The following is a 24,235-nucleotide window of genomic DNA, read 5'->3' as shown; positions in this document are numbered from 1 at the left end:
GAACAGAGGGCACAGTCCGGATCTTCACCATACCATTGGTGAAGATTAACTGGTGTTGGAAGGATGTCATATGTTGCTCTGATGGAAAAGCTCAACCGCCTCGCTTCCATGGCCCACAGATCCTTCCAGCTGATCTTCCTCTTCTCCACACTGTCCCATCGAGTCCACTGTCCTTGTTTGGCAAGAGAGACTGCCTTGGCCCACCTTGCAGCCTCCTCTTGATGGCGTACTTCCTGCACTACCATCTTCCGCCGCTCTGGTGCAGTGGCCTTACTCCAAGTAGCACGGCTAGTTAGCCCAAGGCCTCCTCTCCCTTGCTGAACATGACCCACAATGTCAGCATGTCTGAGGGCTGCTGTTGCCTCCTGGACTGCTTTTCCTGGCCTCCATTTGCGCCCAGTTGCCAAGGTCGGCGCGTTGTTGCTCACCACTGGGTCTCGAGATTCATTCAGTGACATCTGGAGCCTGGTTTTTGCACACTTGAATTCCTCGGTTAGACTGGTGAGGGGCAGCTTGAGGACACCATCTCCATAGAGGCCTATGGTGGTAAGGCATCGTGGAACTCCGAGCCACTTCTTTAAGTAGCTCGTGGCTCCTCTTTCCATCTTCTCCACTGTTGAGATTGGAACCTCATACACTGCTAGGGGCCACAACACCCGGGGTAGGAGACCAAACTGCAGACACCAGGCCTTTAACTTTCCAGGTAGCTGGGTGTTGTCGATGGACTGTAGGCTACTACTGATGTCTTTGCGCAGCTGTTGCACCTGGTCTTTGTCCTTCAGGCTTGCATCATACCACCTTCCAAGGCTTTTTACCGGCTGCTCAGACACTGTTGGGATTTGGTCATCTCCGATGAAGAATTTCAGGTCACAGAATACTCCCTTCACAATCGAGATGCTGCGTGACTTGGATGGTTTAATCTTCATATGGGCCCAGCTGATGTTCTCCTCGAGTTTTCTGAGCAGTCTCCTGGTGCATGGGACAGTGGTGGTCAATGTTGTAATGTCGTCCATGTAGGCTCTGAGTGGAGGGAGGCGAAAACCAGAGTCGACTCGCTGTCCACCAGCAACCCATTTTGAGGATCTGATGATAACCTCCATTGCCATTATGAATGCCAATGGAGAAATGGTACATCCCGCCATTATACCTACATTCAGGCATTGCCATGAGGTGGTGAACTCTGAGGTGGTGAAGCAGAACTGCAGATCTTGAAAATACTGGCTGTAGTAGTAGCTACTATCACTACAGCAGTAAGTACTGACTGTAGTAGTAGCTACTATCACTACAGCAGTAAGTACTGGCTGTAGTAGTAGCTACTATCACTACAGCAGTAAGTACTGGCTGTAGTAGTAGCTACTATCACTACAGTAGTAAGTACTGACTGTAGTAGTAGCTACTATCACTACAGTAGTAAGTACTGGCTGTAGTAGTAGCTACTATCACTACAATAGTAAGTACTGGCTGTAGTAGTAGCTACTATCACTACAGTAGTATGTACTAGCTGTAGTAGAAGCTATACTAACTCAAAAATAATAACGTTTGGTTCTTTCAGTAAAGTCACGTAGATAGAAAATTATAGTAAAAAAGTGAATAAAAAATAATAAAATTAAAATAATGAAAAATAACCATTCATGTAGATTGTAGCCTGATATTTAGGTTTGATGAGTGTATTGGCAGTCTATAATGTAGACTGTATCAACCAAGAATAAGTCTACATTATAGACTGTCAGTATGCTCACCAAGCTTAAAACCCAGACTACAGTCTACATTATAGACTACCAGTACACTCACCGAGGTTAAGAACCAGGCTACAGTCTACATTATAGACTGCCAGTACATTCACCCAGCTTAATAACTATTGCTGCAGTCTACATAATAGACTGGCAGTACACTCACCCAGCTTAATGACCATTGCTACAGTCTAAACTATAGACTGCCAGTACACTCACCAAACTTAATAACCAGGCTACAGTCTACATTATAGACTGCCAGTACACTCACTCCGAATCAGAACCAGGCAACAGTCTACATTAGTGGTTTTCATACTCTTTAGTTCTTTCTATAAAGTCACGTACTGTAGGTATGAAATAAAATAAATCACGACGTTTCGGGCACAACAAAAAATAATGAAATTAAAATAATAATTAAACAAATAACCATTAATGTAGACTGTAGCCTGTTTTTTTAAGTTTGGTGAGTGTACTGGCAGTCTATAATGTAGACTGTATCAACTGTTTACAGTCTGCCTCAGCAGCAGATCATGCTTTCTCACCTGATGACGGATGCTTGTGTTGCACCCGAAACGTCGTGATATATATTATTTTCTACCTACGTGACTTTACCGAAAGAACCAAAGAGTATGGATTCCTGCAGTCACGAAAGCTTCAAATCAAGATTGGTGGTTTTATTTAATATTGTTATTTATTTTATTAACTATTTTTTTTTCCATCTACGTGACTTTACCAAACGAACCATAGAATATGAATCCCTGCAGTCATGAAAGTTTTAGGTCAAAATCTATAATAGTACAAACTTAACGGAGTTTAGTGGTGAGGCCTAGTCCCGTGCAGAGCCCCCAGCCTCGCCTAGATTGCCTAGCCGGCCGAGGTGGCACCTTGGCATGCTGGGGCTGGGCTGCTACCCCCCCACCCACGATCCCCCCGCCCACTCTGCAGTAGTATCTACGGCCTATAGTAGTAACATATACCGACTCTATAGTAGTAACTGCACACATTGGGGTGGTGGGGTGGGGGAGAAGAGAACATCACACTGTGAAGAATTTACCTCAGCGTTTTGTATATTTTTTATTGCATTTTTAACACGAATGAGAATTTTTCCCCAACTCCACTGATCGCGCGTGTGCATTGCTAGGGGCAACCATGGCTTTGTAGCGCATGCGCAAATATGTGCTTTGGCGCACGCTGAGCAGAGTAAGGAAATAGGTTAATAATAATCAATAGCAATAAATTGCTAATTTAACTACTTTAAAGTTGACGGATGCGAAAATGGAATAGCGCTGGCTCACCACGGGGCTAATTGCGTGGGACCCGGGTACTTTTTTTAAAACGTGAACCCCACGGTTTGCAAGCCAAATCCTTCACAAGTTTCTTCCACAGATAGAGAGACAGACAGACAGACACACAGACAGACAAAAAATGACGTTTATCGGTAAGATAGTATTACAAATCAAACATGCCTTTTGCACACATTAAATTACTGGATAAAGTCCTCAATAACCTGATAACACTGCTTACTGATAATCTAATTACAATATATTGGGGCTTGTTTCTACACAATACATTCTCAGAATTAAAATTATGTTATTCTTTGCCAACATTGAAAATTATATTTAAATAATAATTTACGTGGGTTTTTTTGGTTTGTTGAGGGATGTGCCCTGTTCAAGTGGTGCTTCCTTTTTCGTGCTGTTTAGTGGTGTGTTTGACGATTATTCGCAAGTGCATCTTATTTCGTATTTCCTCTGGCTCGCTGAAGCGTTTCCAGTGCCTGACTTTCCCGCTCCCACGTGTTGTTTCGATTGGCCGTGCGTGTGACGCGCAGATAATTATTATCAGTTCATAATCTGAATATTTATAGTGGAGGAATCTGAAAAGCTTATAAAGCTCTTTTTCGTAGATGTCCAGTAAGGGCAGGTCAGAAAGTTACAACAACAACAACAAATAAAAAAACACGACAGGTGCAAAGTATAGGAAAGGTAAGCATATTATAAATAAAACTACACTATTTTATTTAACCAGGTAAAGTCCACTGAGCTAGTGATGAGCAATGGACAGGGAGGGAATGCTTCCGATGGGAAGACAGCCGAACAGTGTTTGTGATGAGGTCGGCTCACGTGCGGGAGTTGGAGCGTTGCATGACATAACGGAAAAGACACGGGGAAACCTTCATCCAGTAGTGGATAGATCACGGCAGATGATGATTATGATGAAAGTATTGTGCATGACAATGGCGAGATGTTTTTGTTTATTGCTGGCCCACTACTGCTAACAGAGCTGCACGTGACGTAAAGCCATCACCCGGGGTGATATTTGCGATGTGTGCAATAATGCCGAGTTCACATCTCTCGAGTACCTTGTTGAACTTCGTGCAGGGACGTGCCCCCCATACCCACTGGAGCTGGTGTTCGCAGTGGAGATCTCGCCTCAAATGACACGAGCACTCTTTGAGTTGGTGAAGACCTCGATGGTGGAGCTCCTTCGCGATGTGCTCATTGCCAGGAGGAGTTGTCCTCAGGGGGCCCGTGTGGCGGTCGTGACTTACAGCGGCAATGGGTGAGAACCGCAACACTCCGCTCATTCCCCGAGGCACAGTGGTTCTTTACTTAGGGTACACGCACCTGCTGGGGGTGCCAGATGCCCTTTCTAGGGGCGCGAGACATGGTCAGATTTTTCTTAAAAGGTAAATAATTGAAAACACAAATTAAGCACGGGTACGTAAGTACAACTACTTTGTTTCATTAAAGCTATGTATTTACGAACATTATACATTTGAATTTTGATTTAAAGCTTTCGTGACTGCAGGGATTCATCTTCTTGGTTCTTTCAGTAAAGTCACGTAGAAGGGAAGTAATAAAATAATAAAAATAAAACATAATAAAATTATTCTCACGACGTTTCGGCCACAACGCAAGCAGCCGTCCTCAGGTGAAAACCAGGTCCGTCGAGGCGACAGAGACTGAATGAAACAGCACACGAGCTTGGAGCATATATATAAGCTGGGCGCCTTGACAAAGGAATTTGCATATCAAGAGGAATTTAGCATATTTATGGGAAATGCAGGAATGTGATTAGTACTACATATGCATGTGCATTATGCAAGATTAACAGCATCAAAGAAAGTTGCAGTTGCTGCTGCTGCTGCAGTTGCTGCTGCTGCTGCAGTTTCTGCTGCTGCTGCTGCTGCAGTTACTGCTGCTGCTGCAGTTGCTGCTGCTGCTGCTGCTGCAGTTGCTGCCTTATCCATTTTAATATACCACTATGTATTATTCTACCCACCCTAATGTGTATCACACTGCTATATATTTACTATACAATTACGACACCATACATTACTCTGCACACTGCACCATGCCAGTGAGTGGAACGCGGTCTGAAAGTCACCGTAAACGTGAACACAATCAGTTAAGATCCGAAATGGTTTATTACGTCCTTCCAATGATTGCTAAGCCAGAATCCATCTTCTCGGTTGAAATTGTCTCTGTGTTTGTATATGTGGATCGCCTCATGAACGAATCTCTCATGATAGCCAGATGGCTTGCAGAGAACCTCTGTCTTGGAGAAGTCAATGTCATGTGAGCCCACTGAATTGTAACAGTGATCTGCCATGGCTGAGGTGTTTGTCCTACCGTGTTTCAGGTCTGCTTTATGTTCACGGATGCGGTCCGAGACATGTCGTTTGGTTTCTCCAATGTAACTGCTACCACAGAGGCAACTTAGTTTGTAGACGCCAGGGTACTGTATGTCTGGAACCACATCTTTTACAGACGGGACCAGATCACGGATTTTATGTACTGTGTTGAATCGGACCTGGATCTTGTGTTTAATCAGGATTTTGGAGATCTTTTTTGTGACCCCAGCAATGTAGGGTAAGGTGATGGTCTTGAAAGGCTCCTCAACAGGATCCTTCTTGATGGTTGGAGTGACGGCCTTGCGGATTGTGTAGTCGGAGTAACCATTAGCCTTAAGAGCTTGGCGTACGTGTTTGAGTTCACTGCCAATGTGTTCCTGGTCGGAAATGCATTGGGCTCTATGGTATAGAGTCTTGATGAGGGAATTCTTCTGGGATGGATGGTGGTGGGAATCCGGTTTTAGGTAAGCATCCGTATGGGTGGCTTTCCTGTAGACAGAGTGGCTCATTGAGCCATCAGGTCTCCTTTTAATTAGGACATCCAAAAAGGGTAGCTTGCCATCTTTTTCGACTTCCATGGTGAATCTGATGGCTGGGTGTATGGAATTGATGTGGTCGAGAAATTGGTCTAGAGCAGGCCGGCCATGTGGCCAGATGACAAAAGTGTCATCTACGTACCTCTTCCATAAGGTCGGGCGTAGAGTGGCAGTCTTGATGGCGTCAGTCTCAAATTTCTCCATGAAGATGTTGGCTACAACCGGAGATAGGGGGGAGCCCATTGGGGTGCCCTCAGTTTGCTTGTAGAAAGTTCCATTCCAGGTGAAGTATGTATTGGTTAAGCAGTGTCTCACCAGGGGGGGTACCCCAGCATTCAGTCCTTGATGAACCAAGTCTTCAATGATTGCGATGGTGTCAGGTACAGGAACTTTGGTGAATAAGGAAACCACATCAAAACTGACAAGCAGGTCGTCTGGGGACAGGGCAATCCCCTTGATTGTCGATACCAGGTTCAGTAGAGTTTAGTACCGCAGAGGTGTTTTTTCCAGTGAAAGGCCGTAGGATTTCAGACAAAAAACGAGCCAGTTTATAGGTGGGGGAGTTGATAGTAGAGACAATGGGACGAAGAGGTGTATCTTCTTTATGTATCTTTGGCCAGTCGTATAATCGTGGTGGCCTGGCTGCAGAAGGTTTCAACGAGAACTGTTTGGTCTGATCAATTAATGCGGTTGAATCAGAAATGATTTTCTTGGTTTTAGAGACGATGCTGTTGGTGGGTCTCTTTTTATTTTTGTATAGCTGCCATCGTTGAGTAGTTATTGGATTTTGTTGTTGTATTCTGTTTTGTCCATGATGACAGTGGCATTGCCTTCGTCTCTCAAATAAGAAACCGGACCCACACATTGAAAAGCTAGATGTTAACAAAGTCGTAATTAATCGCAGTAACAGTTCTATTTTTGAAGGTCTGAAATCCGTTTTAGCTAAAGGACTAAACTTTGCAGTCACACCTAGACACATACCAGTTAATGATATAATTGCTAGAGTAGATGTGGCTCTCAAGGGCCTGAGTCCCATCGCTGCAGACGTAGCAAGATCTGAAATCTCTGCAACCCTCAAAAACGCTAAGATGCCAGCTAGCAACATTAGCAAAGATGAGCGTTTTGAATTAGCTCAATTAAAAAAGAGGGATGACATTGTCATCCTCTCAGCCGACAAAGGCAATGCCACTGTCATCATGGACAAAACAGAATACAACAACATCCAAGAACTACTCAACGATGGCAGCTATACAAAAATAAAAAGAGACCCCACCAATAGCCTTGTCTCTAAAACCAAGAAAATCATTTCTGATTCAACCGCATTAATTGATCAGACCAAACAGTTCTCGTTGAAACCTTCTGCAGCCAGGCCACCACGATTATACGGCTTGCCAAAGATACATAAAGAAGATACACCTCTTCGTCCCATTGTCTCTACTATCAACTCCCCCACCTATAAACTGGCTCGTTTTTTGTCTGAAATCCTACGGCCTTTCACTGGAAAAACCACCTCTGCGGTACTAAACTCTACTGACCTGGTATCGACCATCAAGGGGATTGCCCTGTCCCCAGACGACCTGCTTGTCAGTTTTGATGTGGTTTCCTTATTCACCAAAGTTCCTGTACCTGACACCATCGCAATCATTGAAGACTTGGTTCATCAAGGACTGAATGCTGGGGTACCCCCCCCTGGTGAGACACTGCTTAACCAATACATACTTCACCTGGAATGGAACTTTCTACAAGCAAACTGAGGGCACCCCAATGGGCTCCCCCCTATCTCCGGTTGTAGCCAACATCTTCATGGAGAAATTTGAGACTGACACCATCAAGACTGCCACTCTACGCCCGACCTTATGGAAGAGGTACGTAGATGACACTTTTGTCATCTGGCCACATGGCCGGCCTGCTCTAGACCAATTTCTCGACCACATCAATTCCATACACCCAGCCATCAGATTCACCATGGAAGTCGAAAAAGATGGCAAGCTACCCTTTTTGGATGTCCTAATTAAAAGGAGACCTGATGGCTCAATGAGCCACTCTGTCTACGGGAAAGCCACCCATACGGATGCTTACCTAAAACCGGATTCCCACCACCATCCATCCCAGAAGAATTCCCTCATCAAGACTCTATACCATAGAGCCCAATGCATTTCCGACCAGGAACACATTGGCAGTGAACTCAAACACGTACGCCAAGCTCTTAAGGCTAATGGTTACTCCGACTACACAATCCGCAAGGCCATCACTCCAACCATCAAGAAGGATCCTGTTGAGCCTTTCAAGACCATCACCTTACCCTACATTGCTGGGGTCACAAAAAAGATCTCCAAAATCCTGATTAAACACAAGATCCAGGTCCGATTCAACACAGTACATAAAATCCGTGATCTGGTCCCGTCTGTAAAAGATGTGGTTCCAGACATACAGTACCCTGGTGTCTACAAACTAAGTTGCCTCTGTGGTAGCAGTTACATTGGAGAAACCAAACGACATGTCTCGGACCGCATCCGTGAATATAAAGCAGACCTGAAACACGGTAGGACAAACACCTCAGCCGTGGCAGATCACTGTTACAATTCAGTGGGCTCACATGACATTGACTTCTCCAAGACAGAGGTTCTCTGCAAGCCATCTGGCTATCATGAGAGATTCGTTCATGAGGCGATCCACATATACAAAAACAGAGACAATTTCAACCGAGAAGATGGATTCTGGCTTAGAAATCATTGGAAGGACGTAATATACCATTTCGGATCTTAACTGATTGTGTTCACGTTTACGGTGACTTTCAGACCACGTTCCACTCACTGGCATGGTGGCAGTGTGCAGAGTAATGTATGGTGTCGTAATTGTATAGTAAATATATAGCAGTGTGATACACATTAGGGTGGGTAGAATAATACATAGTGTTATATTAAAATGGATAAGGCAGCAACTGCAGCAGCAGCAGCAACTGCAGCAGCAGCAGTAACTGCAGCAGCAGCAGAAACTGCAGCAGCAGCAGAAACTGCAGCAGCAGCAACTGCAGCAGCAGCAGCAACTGCAGCAGCAGCAACTGCAACTTTCTTTGATGCTGTTAATCCTGCATAATGCACATGCATATGTAGTACTAATCACATTCCTGCATTTTCCATAAATATGCTAAATTCCTCTTGATATGCAAATTCCTTTGACAAGGCGCCCAGCTTATATATATGCTCCAAGCTCGTGTGCTGTTTCCTTCAGACTCTGTCGCCTCGACGGACCTGGTTTTCACCTGATGACGGCTGCTTGCGTTGTGGCCGAAACGTCGTGAGAATAATTTTAATATTTTTTATTTTTATTATTTTATTACTTCCCTTCTACGTGACTTTACCGAAAGAACCAAGAAGATTATACATTTGTTTTACGATTGAGAACCAAAGTGATTTAGGCTGCAGTCAAGGTTAAGAACCACTGCCCTAGGATGTCAGGAATTCCTCTCTCCTCGTGGACCTGTTGTGTGAACTGGTCACATGAAGGGGGAGTTAAAAACACGGAATGAAAAACGAGCTGTCATAAACTACAACAACAAACATGTCGATGAAAAGGAGAGATGTTGAAAAGGAAGAATAATCCAAACCAAGGAAAGAAACCACGGCGCGATTTAAAACCACGAGGGAGGGAATGACAAGGGACACACTAGATTATGTCATGGATACAATTTTACGGTTTTGAAAAAATTTACTGAAAATTATTCAATTAAAAAACTTTATTTTACCAGGTAAGGCCGACTGAGCTAGAGAGATCTTTACAGAAGCGACCTGGCAATAAATGATAGCCCAATTAAGTGGCTTATCATGTGGAAATTGATAGCAGTCATTTCTTCTAAACACACGTTTATTATAAATTGGGATTACACACAGCTGCAACATCGCCGCTTCTGTGAAACGACAGCAGACTGTGTCTGTGGAACGTAGCGCCTTCATTTGCCATGGCTCTACGCTATAAGAATATCCCAAACACCAAACCTGCTAAATTAAGATATCGTTTTATGTTGAAGTACTTCTAAAACTTTAAGTACTCAGTAACCATAGACTGATTTAAAAATTCGCTTGCCAAACTATAGTTGATGGCGTTGCCTACACTTTTTAGGATTTGCAGATGAACCGATTACAACTAAGTACAGGTGTAGATTGCCCAAGTTAAGCAGATTGCCCAAGTTAAACATTCTGGGATGTGGAGTCGTCCTTCACGTTTCCATCGGTGACAACCACTCTTCATCACCTACAGAAAGTGGCATTGGTCATCCTGCCTATAACAGCAAATATATATATACATCCAGTTTACGGTTCCGGTTTATGAAATTTAGTGATAGATTATATTTTTCCATTTCCGATTTTTGGTTCGGGTTAACCCTGAAAGTTGGACGATGTGAACGACGATGAATAAGATGCAGAGGATGGTGACAAAATGCAGACAGCACTCGTAATTTCCACCTCGGTGGAATTCCACACGTGAGTGAAACGAAGGTCTACACGAATCGGTGCCCACAGTTTTTTTCACCGTGGGCACCGATTCGATGATCACCGCATTGCGCGCCTTTAGATGCGCTCCTGTGGCCGTCTGGAACGATCTTCCGATATTAGGAAGGAAGCCACTGGAACTGTGCACTTTTCAATCTAGATCGAAAACTCGTTTTTTTTCGAACTTCTTTTTTGTCTTAAGTTTGTACTTCCACCCGCACCTCCGATTAGCATGGTTGGCTACGTATGGTGCAAAAGAAGTCCAACATAGATACACTTCAAAGGATCGCTACATATTCAGTCAACCCCCCAAAAAACGGAAATCTTACTATTATCTAAAGACACGGTTGTAAACGCCGTATTATTTCTCGTAACCATCAGAGTATATATGACTGTGTGACTTGTGAACGGTTTTCTTAACCACACCTTGAGTCATGATGTAAATCATTATATTGTGCTGCGCTTTCAGACCCTCCGCTCAAATTCGACACAAAATCCACTTCAGCGACTACAGCGACAAAGAGACGCTGAAGCGAACCATCAGAGATCTACCATATGTCAGTGGACATAGCGATGCCAATCTGACCACAGCCATGAAGCTCATCGGGAGAAACACTTTCAAGAGAATCCGGTCCGGAATCCTTGTGAAAAAGATGATTGTGGCTTTTGCAGCGATGGACTTCGTAGATGACACTTTTAGCGTGTTGCTGACAAGTCTGGCAGCTGAGAACATTTCTGCAGTGTTTGTCGGTTTTGAAAACCAGAAAATCAATCAAATTGACAACGAGGTAATGCACCATATAATCTAATGTGTACAGTGAATGTCGATGTGTATTTGAGAGTAAACTTTATTATACATTTGATGATATTTTTTCCATAAAACATGTTAACCCCGATACTAATGATAAATACATGTTACTTTCAATGCAGAATTAATTGTGAATGCCAATTTTTGAACAACAAAAAACTTGAGAAATATGGACTTTCGAGTGGAAAAGTGGAATGTTGCTATTCTAAAAACAAATGGAGTGGCATCATTGACAGTTTTATTTCAGACTAATTTTTTGCGTGGATCAGTTTACCGTGCATTCACAATGTGATCAGTGGCCATGATTTGGGGTTGCGAGTTAACTCAGGAATAGACATTGGCTGCAAAGTATTGCGAGGGAGTGACAACACACGCTAGATGGCAAGAGGAACATTTCCAGAAGTGGCGTCGGCTTTAGACATACAATGATCCCCACCCCGCTCTGGAAGTGATTCAATACATTATCAAAATTTGGGGCTAACTCAAGAGAAATAAAATTTCCACATTTCTTTCACTCATGTATGGTTTTGTAAATAGTTGCTTCGCCATGGTGGCAAGATGTTAATACCTCACCTGGTATACAGGAAGACGTGGGTTCGATCCAGACCTTGACGCCTGCTGTAAATTTGGAATTTGCATGTTCACCCCATGGTCGCGTGGATTTTTCTCTCGGTCCTCCGGTTTTTCTCTCCACATTTAGAAACACGAGTGTTTGGCTGTTATACATTTCCATCTAATTATCCACTTTGTTGAGCTATTTGTGGCCAGGTCGCTTCTGAAAAAGAGATTAATATGTCAGTGGGCCTTACTTGGTAAAAAAACATATGTAGTTTTAGATTCGAATAAACCTGATGACCGACAACGGAATGGGGAGGCCTTAATGAAGAAGTCGATTGACCATCGCTGCAAATTATTGTTATTAATATTGTAATTTCAACACAATTATGGAAAGAAAAAATAGACGTTTCATCTGCTCACAGGTGCACTTGTCTTCTGCCATCCATTGTCTTTGCAGGGTAGTGACACGTTCTTCCGGGTGTTTGTTCTCCCACAACAAGAAGCAGCTCGAAAGGAAGTATACGATGACATTCTGAAGTGTGCTATTTGTTTTGGTAAATATGTCTTCGCATGTTTTTTTGTATCTGCATGTATACCATGTTTTACATTTTTCTACCATGTAATTTAGTTACTTGAATTGTGTTGATGGTACAATTAATTCAAAGCGTATCATTAATCAGAATCTCATAAAGGCTTTTGAACTACAATAGATTTTGCAGTTCACCGGCATATAAAAACTCCTTCATATTTATGTAGTGAGTCCAACTGAGTCGCAGACGTTATCTTGGGAGCAACACTATTTATTCCGCAACTTAACACAACATCACACAATCTACACTCGGGTTTCCAATGCCCATTTAACCACGCTACGGCAGAACTAGACACAGTTCGCTATCCCGGCCCTGACTACAAGCTGGGTCCCGGACCGTGTGGCTAGAGGTTTCTTCTCCCCGACGTGGATCTTCACACCAGCACACGAAGAACCTCGAGCTCCAGCCCCTGGGCTGGGGCTGGCTCCGCCCTTTGCCCCACCCACCTTCCAGATCTCTCGAGCTCTTTCTCGAAGGTTCCCGAGAGCTCTTTTAGACCACGTCCAGCGGCCCCCATCCACTGGTGGCCCCCCTCCAATATCATCCGGTCACGTGTCAGCAGGTCAACCAGCGTATCATGCCCCAACATAACCCTGGCTGGCTGACGCTCCCTCTAGCTCCCTCACCGGAGCCCGCACCGCACACTGCTCGCGGTGCCTCCGCGCTGACCAGCGCTCACCCAAGCCCCGCTAGGGCTGGTACTACACCCCGTAAGCAGGCTACACGTCAGCACATCCGCCGTGGCTTCGTAAGCCCGGCACCACACAGTGACAATCACAGTCACTACATTTATGTGAAACTATAAAGGGACTGTAATTACTATTGGAGTAATACTCTTGTCAGTGTTGATGTCAGTCATGCACTAGCCTTATGAATTACCCTTGAACACGGAGAGGCAGAGGTGTAACCATGCCCCGATTCAAGTTGATTCACAAGTTGAAGATGCGTGCATTGCATCCCATTGAATGTTTTCAAAACGGCCGCTCTTATATTTGTATCCTGTATCTGCTTCATCTTCGCCTTGTCCCGTTTATATGGGCCCAGCGGCTCTGCCTCTTAGTCTCGGCCTTGCCCTGTGTGCTGCATCCTTGTGACCTAGAGGCCAAGCCCAATGCCCGACATACCCTCCTCAATCTTGTCCCGTCTCTCCATTTCATCAATTGTTTTCCTGCGACTCCTGCACTACATCAACTACAAAGTAACAAAAAAAAGAGTGTGCTTGCTTACCCGGGAAGAACTCACTGAGTCTCAGGACTGTTTTTTTCAGGAGGGCCCTGCCAAGTTGTTGCTGTTGTATATTCCCAATTGAGTTATTTGGGGGTAATGATTCAGCATTGGGATGTTTGGCCAATATCAGTTACATTGTATTTTTTACTTTTGCTGTGAGAGATAACCAGAGAAAATGGAGAAAACCCACGCAGATTAGAGGAAGAGTATACAGACTCAACACAGAATGGTGCCCGATTCAGGAATCAAAGCTAGACCCTTGCTAGGAGGCGAGAGTTCCACCGCTGTGCCACCCATGGTAATCGATTGTTGTATTGAGCGTGATTACAATGGCGAATCTGACCCCTGGTGTTGGGGAGAGTTTTTACAATGACACACCTGCTAAGTACCTCGCCTGGTATACAGGAGGTTGTGGGTTCGATCTGTACCCTGACGCCTGTAAGTTTGGAATTTGCATGTTGTCCCCGTGGCCGTGTGGATTTTTGTCTGGGTTCTCCAATTTTTCTCTCCACATTTAGAAATTATCATGCGTTTAGAGCATTTGGCTGCTATAAATTCCCATGTGACAAGAACACACTTCTTTGAGCTTTCAGCTGTGGCAGGTTGCTTCTGAAAAAGAGCTATATATCTCAATGAGTCTTACCTTGTAAAATAAATAATAACATAAAATAAATAGTTCCACTGTGCTGTTACATAATCTGCTTGATATAACTACGTTAACAGGCGAGCCGTTTTGTTTTCACAGATATTTGCAAAAAAGGAAAATGTGAAAAAGAGCTTCTTCTCACGATGGACATTGCCTTCGTGATCGACAGCTCAGATAGCATAAAACCCGAAGACTTTCAGAAGATCAAGTTCTTCTTAAGCTCTTTGCTCGACCGCTTCAGTATCTCAGACGACCCCCAGCTTGAGTTGAACAAGTCGCGCGTGGCACTTGTGCAGTACACGCCCGGAGGATTTGATGTAAACCTGCAACTGACAGACCCCGTGAAGCTCGAGTTCAACTTCACACATTATGCAAACAAGGCGAAAATGAAAACCCACATTGAACGCATGAGGCAAATCGAAGGCACCACGGGCACTGGCCACGCCATCAAGTGGACCCTGGAGCATCTCTTTGGTAAAACGCAAAACGCTCGGAGTCACCGCGTAATTTTTGTCATCACCGACGGCGAAGCGAGGCCCTGGGACAAGGATACTCTCCACAGCGTCGTGCAGGATGCCAAGTGCAAAGAGTTTGCCATGTTTGCCATCGGCGTTGGAAAAGACATCAACCAGACCGAGCTCCATTACATTGCGAGTGAACCGATTAACCAGCACTACATCAAGATCGATAGGTACACCCAGTTGACCGAGTTCAATGTGAACAGCAGGATAAAGAGTATCCTCACGCAGTGGAAAGGTAAGCCGCGACGTTGCACTGTTTATAGAGAAATGTATCTGACCTCATTTTAACGATTTGTTTCTCATTGCATTCCATAGACATTGCTGGTGATGTAATAACATATATACAGTGGTATCTCAATCAGAGAGACTATTCTTGAACATTGACCTACATGAGAATTTTTAGTATGCCCAAAATGAAGCATTGTCTATTTTTAGCTTTGACACTTAAGACATTGGTTTAAGATGCAACAGCTCCTAGCAGGGCACGTGGAGCTTCTGTTGATGAAGTCAAATGTCGATTGAAGTTACTTGAGTAGTTCTCGACACCATTGTCAATAAAAACACCACTGCGTGTGGCCTTAAAGGAAAACTACAGAATATACGAAATTGCGGGCAATGGCTCTTCTTCTTAGCATGCAAATAGAGGGGCCAGAGAGCGAGAGATAGAGTGAAACGTCACAGTACTCGAATTATAATTCTTGTGGGTCTACTTCCCAACACACTGGTGTGCTAAACTAGTAACTAATCAGCACGTTTTGTTTACATGACAAACCTTACTGATTGGCTGTGTCGGGTGGTGGTGGGTTAGCGACACATTTATATTTACGCGATCTAACCCAAAAACCTTTATTTTGAGATAGAGCAGATAATAAGGGTTGGAGACTGCACTAAATACCATGGAGCCTGATGAGAATACAAAAATAAAAATACCTGATCATCAGTTTTAGACTGGCACGTTAATAATTCCCTTTTAGTAGATACCAAATAAAAGTAGTTCCATCACTTGGGATGTTCTGACGTGAGACGAAGTGATGTTAGTTTCAAGTTCCGGATTAGCATTGTCCTTTCTCACAGCATGATGCTGACAGCACACAATATAATTGAGAAACAAGAGAGGACAAATCCGTATATTTTATGAAAGAATAACGGTCTATTTCTGTGTGCTTGCTTTAATGTGTGCATCTTGTCACTCGCAGATAAAACTTTGATCTACCCATCGGATAAAAGCAAGTGCAGTCGGTAAGTGATGGAGAGATGGGAAGGAGGGAGGGTGGTAAGATGTGGGAGGGGGGGGGTAGATGTAAGAAGCAAAACTGCATTGAAGAGAAAGGGATGTAACATGGAAGTGAGAAGGGGAAAGTTTTATGAGGAAATAAAAAACTAGAGAATAACGACGCTCATTTGCCCAGAAATGCTCTTTTTCTGGGAGGGCCCTGCCAGGTTTTCACAGTAGGGGGCAATGTTGCTGCTACTGGTAGTGTGTGATACCAGTCGAGTATTTTGCGGGTGGTGTTTCAGCATCGCGATGTTTGACCAATATCAGTTACATTGTACGGTTGAAACCAGAGAAACCCCACGCAGAACAGGGAGGACAACATAGAACCTTCACACAGAATGGCGTCCGAATCGGGAATCGAGCCCAGGTCCCCTTCTTGATGTGAGGCGAGGGTGTCACCACGGCGCCATATAAAGACAGAGCAGAATGAGCAGAGAGGATGGGGGCGGGGAAGTGAGAGACGGGAACACACGAGAAGGCGGGACTAATTAGAGTTGGGCAAAAAGAGTTGAATATGAATAGCGAGCACGGTGAGTGTGGAACAGATGTGGACCACCACACCCTAATACGCGAGGTAGGACCCGGCCGATCCTGTGCAGGCCAACTACTAAACCTCACAGCACATCGAAGATGGTTACCAACAGAACGTGATCACAGCCACAGCGTTTGTTGATCTGTCTGCTGCATATGACACTGTTCAACACTAAATGTTGATCCACAAACTATATCTCATAACTGGCAACCTAGACCTTAGCCAGACCATCCATAGCCTTCTGGAACTAAACAGGCAGAAAAGTAGATGGCGTTCTCAAAAGAATGGCTTAATCACAAGGCAGTGTGCTCGCCCCACTTTTATTCAACACGTTCCTTCAGAGTGGGCAGGTAGGAACTTGGTTGGACAGCGCATTCGTGCACGACAGCCAGACAACTCATACCTGGTGGGCAGTGTGGAACCTGTTGTTCCTACCTGTATAAAAGATAACTTGAGGTAGCCAGGCAGACAGCCAGGTAGCCAGCCCTCTTAACTTTCGGCCCCTCCCCCTTGCTTAGGCCCCTCTCATTACCCACCTCCCTTAGGCCCCTCCCCTGACCAACCCCCCATATCCTTAGGCCCCTCCCCTGACCCCCCCTCCCTTAGGCCCCTCCTCTGAACCCCCCCCCCCCCACTCAGGCCCCTTACATGACTCCCCCCTTCCTTAGGCCCCTCTCCTGACCCTCCTCCCTTAGGCACCTCTCCGTACCAATCAAAGAGCTGTTTGTAAGGTCTCCACCAATCAAAGAGCTGTGTGTATTATATATTTATTTATGCACGACAGACAGACAGACAATAAATCCCTGGTGGGCAGTGTGGAACATTGTTCCTACCTGTAATATCTACACCAATTATCAGCCACTGACTGCTGAATGTCAGCGGTTCATCTCTGCTAACGACATCTGTATTACCACACAGCAGATAAATTGCGAGAACGCAGAGAAGATCCCGGAGAGGGCACTAAACGAAATGTCAAGATGCTACATAAATAATCATCTCAAACCCAACCCAAATCTGTGCCTTCCACCTGAGAAACTGGGATGCAGAGCGACACCTGAATGTCACCCGGGGAGACCAGAGCCTCGAACACCAGAGTCACCCAGTCTACCTTGGGGTAACATTGGATCATATACTCAGCTACAAAAAACACTTTAAATACCAAAGCCAAGGCCAACACAAAATATTCTGCGAAAGCTCGCAAATTCAAAGTGGGGAGCACATCCATCCACTCACCGCACCACTGCCTTAGCAATTTGTCTCTCTGTGGCTGAATATGCATGCTCTACCTGTAAACATCTCGACACCGCCCTAAATTACACGTGCAGAATCATATCAGGATGCCTGAGAGCCACCCCTGTTCTCTGCTTATATGTGTAGTGACGTATATTGAGTCACTATGGCGTCAACTGTTGGAAGAAAGGTGGTATTGTACATGTTAGCGTCTCTCTCTGGCATCAGTGTGTGCATGGCATAGAAGCGGGCCCTAGCGGGCATGCTTCGGGTGACGGCCAGAGAGAGGGCACTTATATATATAGAACAGTCTGGGTGAACCCGAGAGGACACGTGACCAGGAGAGGGTAGCAAGTTGGGCCAAGGGGTTGCGAGAGAGACACGCAACATAAGGCCCAGAACATTCTAGCAAAGCCAGGCCACGTTCAGCGGGCTGTCTCTGGGAATGGAACCCGCCGAGCTACGTCTTCGGTCTTCACGCACGGCATCGTGGACCAGGCAGGGTGTTAACTGATCTGATCCGAGTGTGTCTTGACCCGTGGTGGTTACTACCATATAGTATCCCGTCGAGTAGTTATGTAGTTCCCGTGGTGGTCACCACCTTATGTCGTTATACCGTGAACGTTATATATAATTACCCCGTTGTATTCAGAATAAACGTGTTGCCTCCAAGTTCGAGTGCGCGCCTCTGTGGAACCCACTACATATGCACTATCTGGCGCCCCCTAACATCAAGAGGAGAGTAGCAGGTGACCAAGACCAGCAAGTCCTAGAGGGGGACGTCCATAATCCGCTGCATGGCCATCAGCCAGCACACCGTGTCTGTCATTGAGAAGCAGCTTCTTGTGCTCCACTGTACCACTGACCATATGGCCGGAATCTGACAGAACTTCCCTCTGGCAAAAGAAAACTGCTGAATGGAGCTGGTGAGAAATCATCCCCAGTGAGGAACTCGCATCTGGCTCCAATTCCAAATGGCTCACATGGCAGAGCCTAAACAGATTGAGAGTGGGTTTCGGCAGATGCAACTCTCTCGTGAAATCATGGGACTTCTGCACAATCAAACAATGCGCTTGTCAGGAGAAGCAAACCATGAATCGTCTCCTTAGATGCCCTGCAGCACCACAATGCTCTCCTCAAGATTTGGCAATGCCAACACCAGAAGCGGTAGCCTATGCAGAATATTGGGCTAAAACTATATAGGTTGGACAGGAGACTACGAAGATGACTTCATTGAGCTATCATTTGTAATAGCCAGGTTGCTTCTGAAAAATATTTACATAGCTCAGTGGGCTTTACCTAGTAAAATAAAAATAGCTCTAAGTTTATCGGTGCTTCTGCCATTGGGGGACTGCCTTGACGTGCAGCTGAAGCTCGTGAGCTCTGTAGACCCCGAGTGGCTCTACTGCATCGAGGAACCCATAGCAGTGAGGTACTCGGTGAGAGGCAAGACAAAATGTGCCCCCTTCAACCTGACACTGACCAACGTCGTGAAGTATGGTCCAAGCGTCCCCACGACCAATATCTAAATAATGGCAACGGATAGGTGGGTGAAGAAGCAGGATATGTGAAAAAAAATCAATGCCTTCTGCATCTGACTATAACTACGCACATAACGTTGTTGAACTTGAAGAAAAATTGGCGAAAATAAGCTGGAGTGTCACGAACATTGATACGTATGATGATTGATCAATTCCCATGACTAATTCTGCTCATTTGACTTCCCCAGTAGCATACAAAGGGACCAATCGTCAGACACCTCAGGTAATGCAAAATGTAACCTACTTGCACAATTGAACTGTCAAATGTAAACACGTACAGCAGTGGGTGCTTGAACACATGAATAATTATCGCAGCGCAGGTGCGAGAGTTGTAAAGTTGCAGAGTGGTATCAACGGCAGTGGTTGCGATGACCTCCTTGATCTTTACAGCCACTTATATTTGTTCTTGTCAAGACAACGACTTTCCAGAGGTTTCAGGGAGTGATAGGCCAGTCATTCCCAATCTCAGCCTGCACGCTAGCAATACTCTCTATTGAACTCTCACACCGTATATAGCCAACCGTGCTAATCGGAGGTGCACTATAGTTGAAGCATTCACGTATTTTTCTATAAACAACTGGAGAAAAACAAATTTCCTCACTACAGCGTATCATTTTCATGGGCCAGTGGCTATAGCTGGCATTGATGCCTCAGCTTCTTGACATGGATCTCTATTGGCTACTTGCTCCCCCTCATCGCTCGATGGCTTGATAGAAAGGGAATGATTTCACCCACATTTTGACCAAGATTATGTTTCACCCGCCGATAACATTTGCCACTCATTAAGGTAATCAGAGGAATTGTGGGTAATATTGTGAGAGTTCATTATTTTCTACATCTACTGCTGGTGGAAGGGACTGCATTCGAGGAAACTCCAGAATGCATTTGTCCTACTTGTCCACGTTGATGAACATATGTTTTGGAAGAGGTGGGCATTCCCATACTTTATCTAACCACACAAAACCTGCCGATAGACTGCAGGGAATCCATTTAGACTGCTGGGTGGACAGGCGTGGAGGCACCCGGATTGCAAGTGCAGTGCCCAACCGTGACACCACGACTGCTCCCTGAAGAGTTCTGCTGTAAATGTGGCATTTTTCAGGATGGTGACGTGTTTGTGTTGTAAGCTCCGTGAAATGTCTTATTTTTATATTAAACGTTCTGAATGTGTTATAAAACTATTGTTCACCAAAATGAAACCTATTAATTGAATGTCGCACTACAGTTGCATTATCGTATCGCTATAATAAAAGTACATTATATTTTTATATACGTTTATACAAAATACATACATATGTTTTTAAATGCCCCGATGCTATTAAGGAGTAAAGTCGCCTTAATTAATTAGTTATATGTTATGTTTTGTAGGTGTCTTGGGCAAGAGTAAACCATTAGCTGCAGTCATCAGAGATGTTAACCACACCAGCTTAGTCTTGGAATGGAATGCACCAGACCCAGGCGAATTTCTGGTAACTGTGACGGACAAGGAGACTGGAGACGTGCCGTTCAGGGAAATGACGAATTCCACGACAGCCAATGTGATGGGTTTGACGAGCTGTCATGAATATTTGATACAAATCCAGTCGGTCAACAGCGGAGCTCCAGGATTTAGTTACACGGGCAGCCACAGAACACGTGAGTATAAAGTAACATTCAGCACCCCAACATGAGATGCCCACTCATGTCCAAACTTTTTGGTCAATAGCCATAACTGTATCCATAACCGTCTCTACATTATAAGGTTTTCTGCCAGAGCTAAAATAATCATACAATGTATGTATGTATGTTTCACTTATTTCGCACCGTGCGTAGCCAACCACGGTTATCGGAGGTGCGGGGGAAGGAAACTAAACACAAAAAGCAGTTCAAAAGAAATTAGTTTTCAATCTAGATGATTTAAAAGTGCATAGCTCCGGTGGCTTCCTAATATCGGAAGGAAGAACGTTCCAGACGGCTGCAGAAACGTATCTGAAAGCGCACGTTGCTCTAACCGTCATTGTTCAATGGCCAGTCAAAGCCGCTGCGAGGATGACCGGATTTCGTGTGATGATTTATGCTCCTTGACGTGATAGATTATGCTCCTTGTATTGCCCTGAGATACCCGTTAGGGCCATCCAAGTTCACTTTCCCTAGAGGTGATCACTGCTATGGTGGTCCGCCACAACTATTGTGAGAGGAGCTACAGCCGGGCTCGCCGCTTTGGGCCGGTTTGTGTGCAGGCGCGGCTCCTCCGTCCTCGGTGTGGACGACCGTGATCAGCAACAGCAGCGTGGCGCTGAGCTGGACTCCGCCCCTGCATGCCGTGCCCACCTCCTACAGCGTGCACATCAACACGCTGCCCTACGGCGATAAAAAGTGCTTCTCGGTCGATGTGGAGCAAACGCGGTATGTTTTTACCGGAATCGCGTCTGATGCTGTCTACAGCGTCGGAGTGAGCGCCTTCTGCGGCACACAGCAAAGCGTGACCGTCAACCTGCAAATCAAAACAGGTGCGTTCTTCAGGAGGGATTAATCAAACCTGTTTTGTCCACTTTGCTGTAACACAACGGAAGTAGTGGCATGCGACGTTATCATTTCAGAAATTGCTCATTTTATAACAAGTGTTGCCAGTTCAGTTGCTAAAGAAGCATCTGCCCTCATATTAGGCACTGGTTCTGGCTGCTGCCTTGCCACTTGTGTATGGTTTCCCGCACCTCTGACTCATAATGGAAACTGCGTGTGTTCCAAACTTCGGTATTTAATGATTTTACATACAGTCCTGTACCGTTTACGGGATAGGTTATTTCTTTCTGTCATTGAAAGGAGAGCACTTGTCCGTTTCAAATTACTCCGTAACGTGACTCATTGGCACTGCTGAACAATCAAAGGTGTTCCTCATCTGGGAACCAACGGTGAGGGGTAGATCTCTCATCCTGGGCTCTTGAGGTTTGGGGTGCCGTGGAGATTCATCACCGTCCACCGTGCACCTCATGGTGCCTTCAAACTCTCTTTTTGACCTCATTCAGACGTGTGTTCCTTGACCGTGGACAAAGGCAGCTGCCACGAGTTCAAGATGAGATGGTTTTTCTACGCCCACTTCCAAGTGTGTGCCCGTTTCTGGTACGGGGGCTGTGGAGGAAACGGCAACAACTTCATGAGCCGTGAGGAGTGTGAGATGACCTGTAAGACCAGAGGTAAGGGTTCATGAGAGCCATTATGCGGTCAAACAGCACAGCGGAGCGCACAACACTTAGTATGTTAGTCACGATCCAAAACAAGCAAAGCAATTTCTCAACGTTTTAACTCCGTGGGAATTATGGCCACGGAAACTCCTGCAAGCCAAGGTGAAAACGTATTGAGTGGGGTTGTGCAGCATGGGTGTAATTGGGCTTGATACTGTGACTTGGGTCCTGACTATATTCCAATCCGTAGCTGATCTGATCTAATGGATCTGATCCACTGTGTATGCTTAAAACAGATGAAGGGTATACGGAAATTGGGCCTTAGGGACACTTTCAGTATTTTGTGGCTCTGGTGGCCTGTAGCTATTGTGTACATGTGTAGTGGCGATACGCGCTGGGGTAGCGATCAGGTGCCAGCGCGTCGGGATTGGATGTGTGTGTGGTGACGCGCGCTGACGGTGAGGGATCAGGGGTCAGCGCGGGATCGTGTGTTGTGTGGTGCTGATTGGCTGGGTGCCGGTGACGCGCTGGTGTGGGAGTGATCGGGTGGCAGCGCGACGTGATTGGGTGATGAGTGGAAACACGCGCTGGGGGAAAGCGGATCGTAGAGATAGCGCGTCGTGATTGGTTCACTAAGGAGCGATGCTCACATCGAGGTCCGCATCCGCTCCGTCTCCCGGGAGGAGGGACTATATAAGGTGATGCGCAGAGGCGCACGGGGGGAGTGTAACCAGCGAAGACTGAAGACGGAGAGGAAGAGACAGGGCCCTGCGGTACCCAGTCCCGCTGTCCTGTGAGGACCCGGACTCTGTGTAACCCAGAGGCGGAGTGTAGGGTGAGCATGCAGTGTCAGCATGCGGAGTGTGTAGCCAGAGAGCTAGAGTCTACACGAGACGAGTGATGTGTGTAGCCAGAGAGCTAGAGTCTACACGAGACGAGTGATGTGTGTAGCCAGAGAGCTAGAGTCTACACGAGACGAGTGACGTGTGTAGCCAGAGAGCTAGAGTCTACACGAGACGAGTGGAGTGTGTAGCTAGAGGCATAGGGTCTACACGAGACGAGTGATGGGTGTAGCCAGAGGCCTAGAGTCTACACGAGTTAAGTAAAGAGTGTAGCCAGAGGCAGAGAGTCTACACGAGTTAAGTAAAGTGTGTCGTCGGAAGAATAGAGACCACACGTTGTATTGTGACAAGTCAAGATTTAATAAAAAGGTGTGTTACCCGTCAAGAAGTTTCCTGCCGTCATTTCCGATACTTCAACTGGCGTCAGAAGTGAAACTGTCTTCCAAGCATGGATACAAGGAAGACCAATCAGACCCACGGGATTGACCGCGAGGACAACCTTGACGACCCGGGCCAGCTGCCGTCGGGGGGTGAGGACGAAGAATGGCCCACGCTGCAAGATCCGCCGACGGTGCCGGAGGAGCGACGGGGGACCGAGGCCGTGCTCCGTGAGGCGCACTCTCGTCTGGCGGAGCTGCTGCTCGCCGCCGCGTCCATCCTGGCGGAAATCAGCTCGTCGGCTGAAGCGGAGACGGCGGCGGACATTCTACAGGGTCGCCCCGCAGATTCCCGCCAAAATGACTTGGCGATTCCCGCCATTTCATCGGCGTCGACTTTTGGCGGGAACGGCGACCGCCACGTGGCGGCGGTTCTCCAAGCGCGCCCTCTTACGTCATCAACGCGCGCTGCGGACCGCCATCAGTCATCCGCCATTGGGGCCGCCATCTTACACACCGACGGAGCGGCGGGA

The 24,235-nt window shown here is 45.9% G+C and overlaps 1 protein-coding gene across 2 annotated transcripts in view; it reads left to right on the top strand.

The window, feature by feature from the left end:
- The first annotated feature begins 1,384 nt into the window (after window positions 1-1,384).
- The window catches only part of LOC144729940 (collagen alpha-3(VI) chain-like), a 32,230-nt gene continuing 9,379 nt past the window's right edge, over window positions 1,385-24,235 (top strand). The window contains exons 1-9 of one of the 2 annotated variants that reach the window (XM_078610380.1): window positions 1,385-4,292; window positions 10,863-11,181; window positions 12,217-12,313; window positions 14,322-14,978; window positions 15,940-15,982; window positions 19,514-19,545; window positions 20,691-20,957; window positions 21,542-21,811; window positions 22,328-22,495. In XM_078610380.1, the coding sequence (XP_078466506.1) occupies window positions 4,168-4,292; window positions 10,863-11,181; window positions 12,217-12,313; window positions 14,322-14,978; window positions 15,940-15,982; window positions 19,514-19,545; window positions 20,691-20,957; window positions 21,542-21,811; window positions 22,328-22,495 (1,978 nt within the window). In that variant the 5' untranslated portion in view covers window positions 1,385-4,167. Of the gene's footprint in view, window positions 4,293-10,862; window positions 11,182-12,216; window positions 12,314-14,321; window positions 14,979-15,939; window positions 15,983-19,510; window positions 19,546-20,690; window positions 20,958-21,541; window positions 21,812-22,327; window positions 22,496-24,235 lie in introns of both variants that reach the window. The other variant, XM_078610372.1, reaches the window with a different exon arrangement.

Source organism: Lampetra planeri, chromosome 2 (assembly GCF_965212315.1).
Source record: "Lampetra planeri chromosome 2, kcLamPlan1.2.h2, whole genome shotgun sequence".
In the NCBI taxonomy this organism is placed as follows: domain Eukaryota; kingdom Metazoa; phylum Chordata; class Hyperoartia; order Petromyzontiformes; family Petromyzontidae; genus Lampetra; species Lampetra planeri.
Note: the sequence above shows the minus strand (reverse complement) of the source record. Positions and strands in the feature narration are given on the sequence as shown.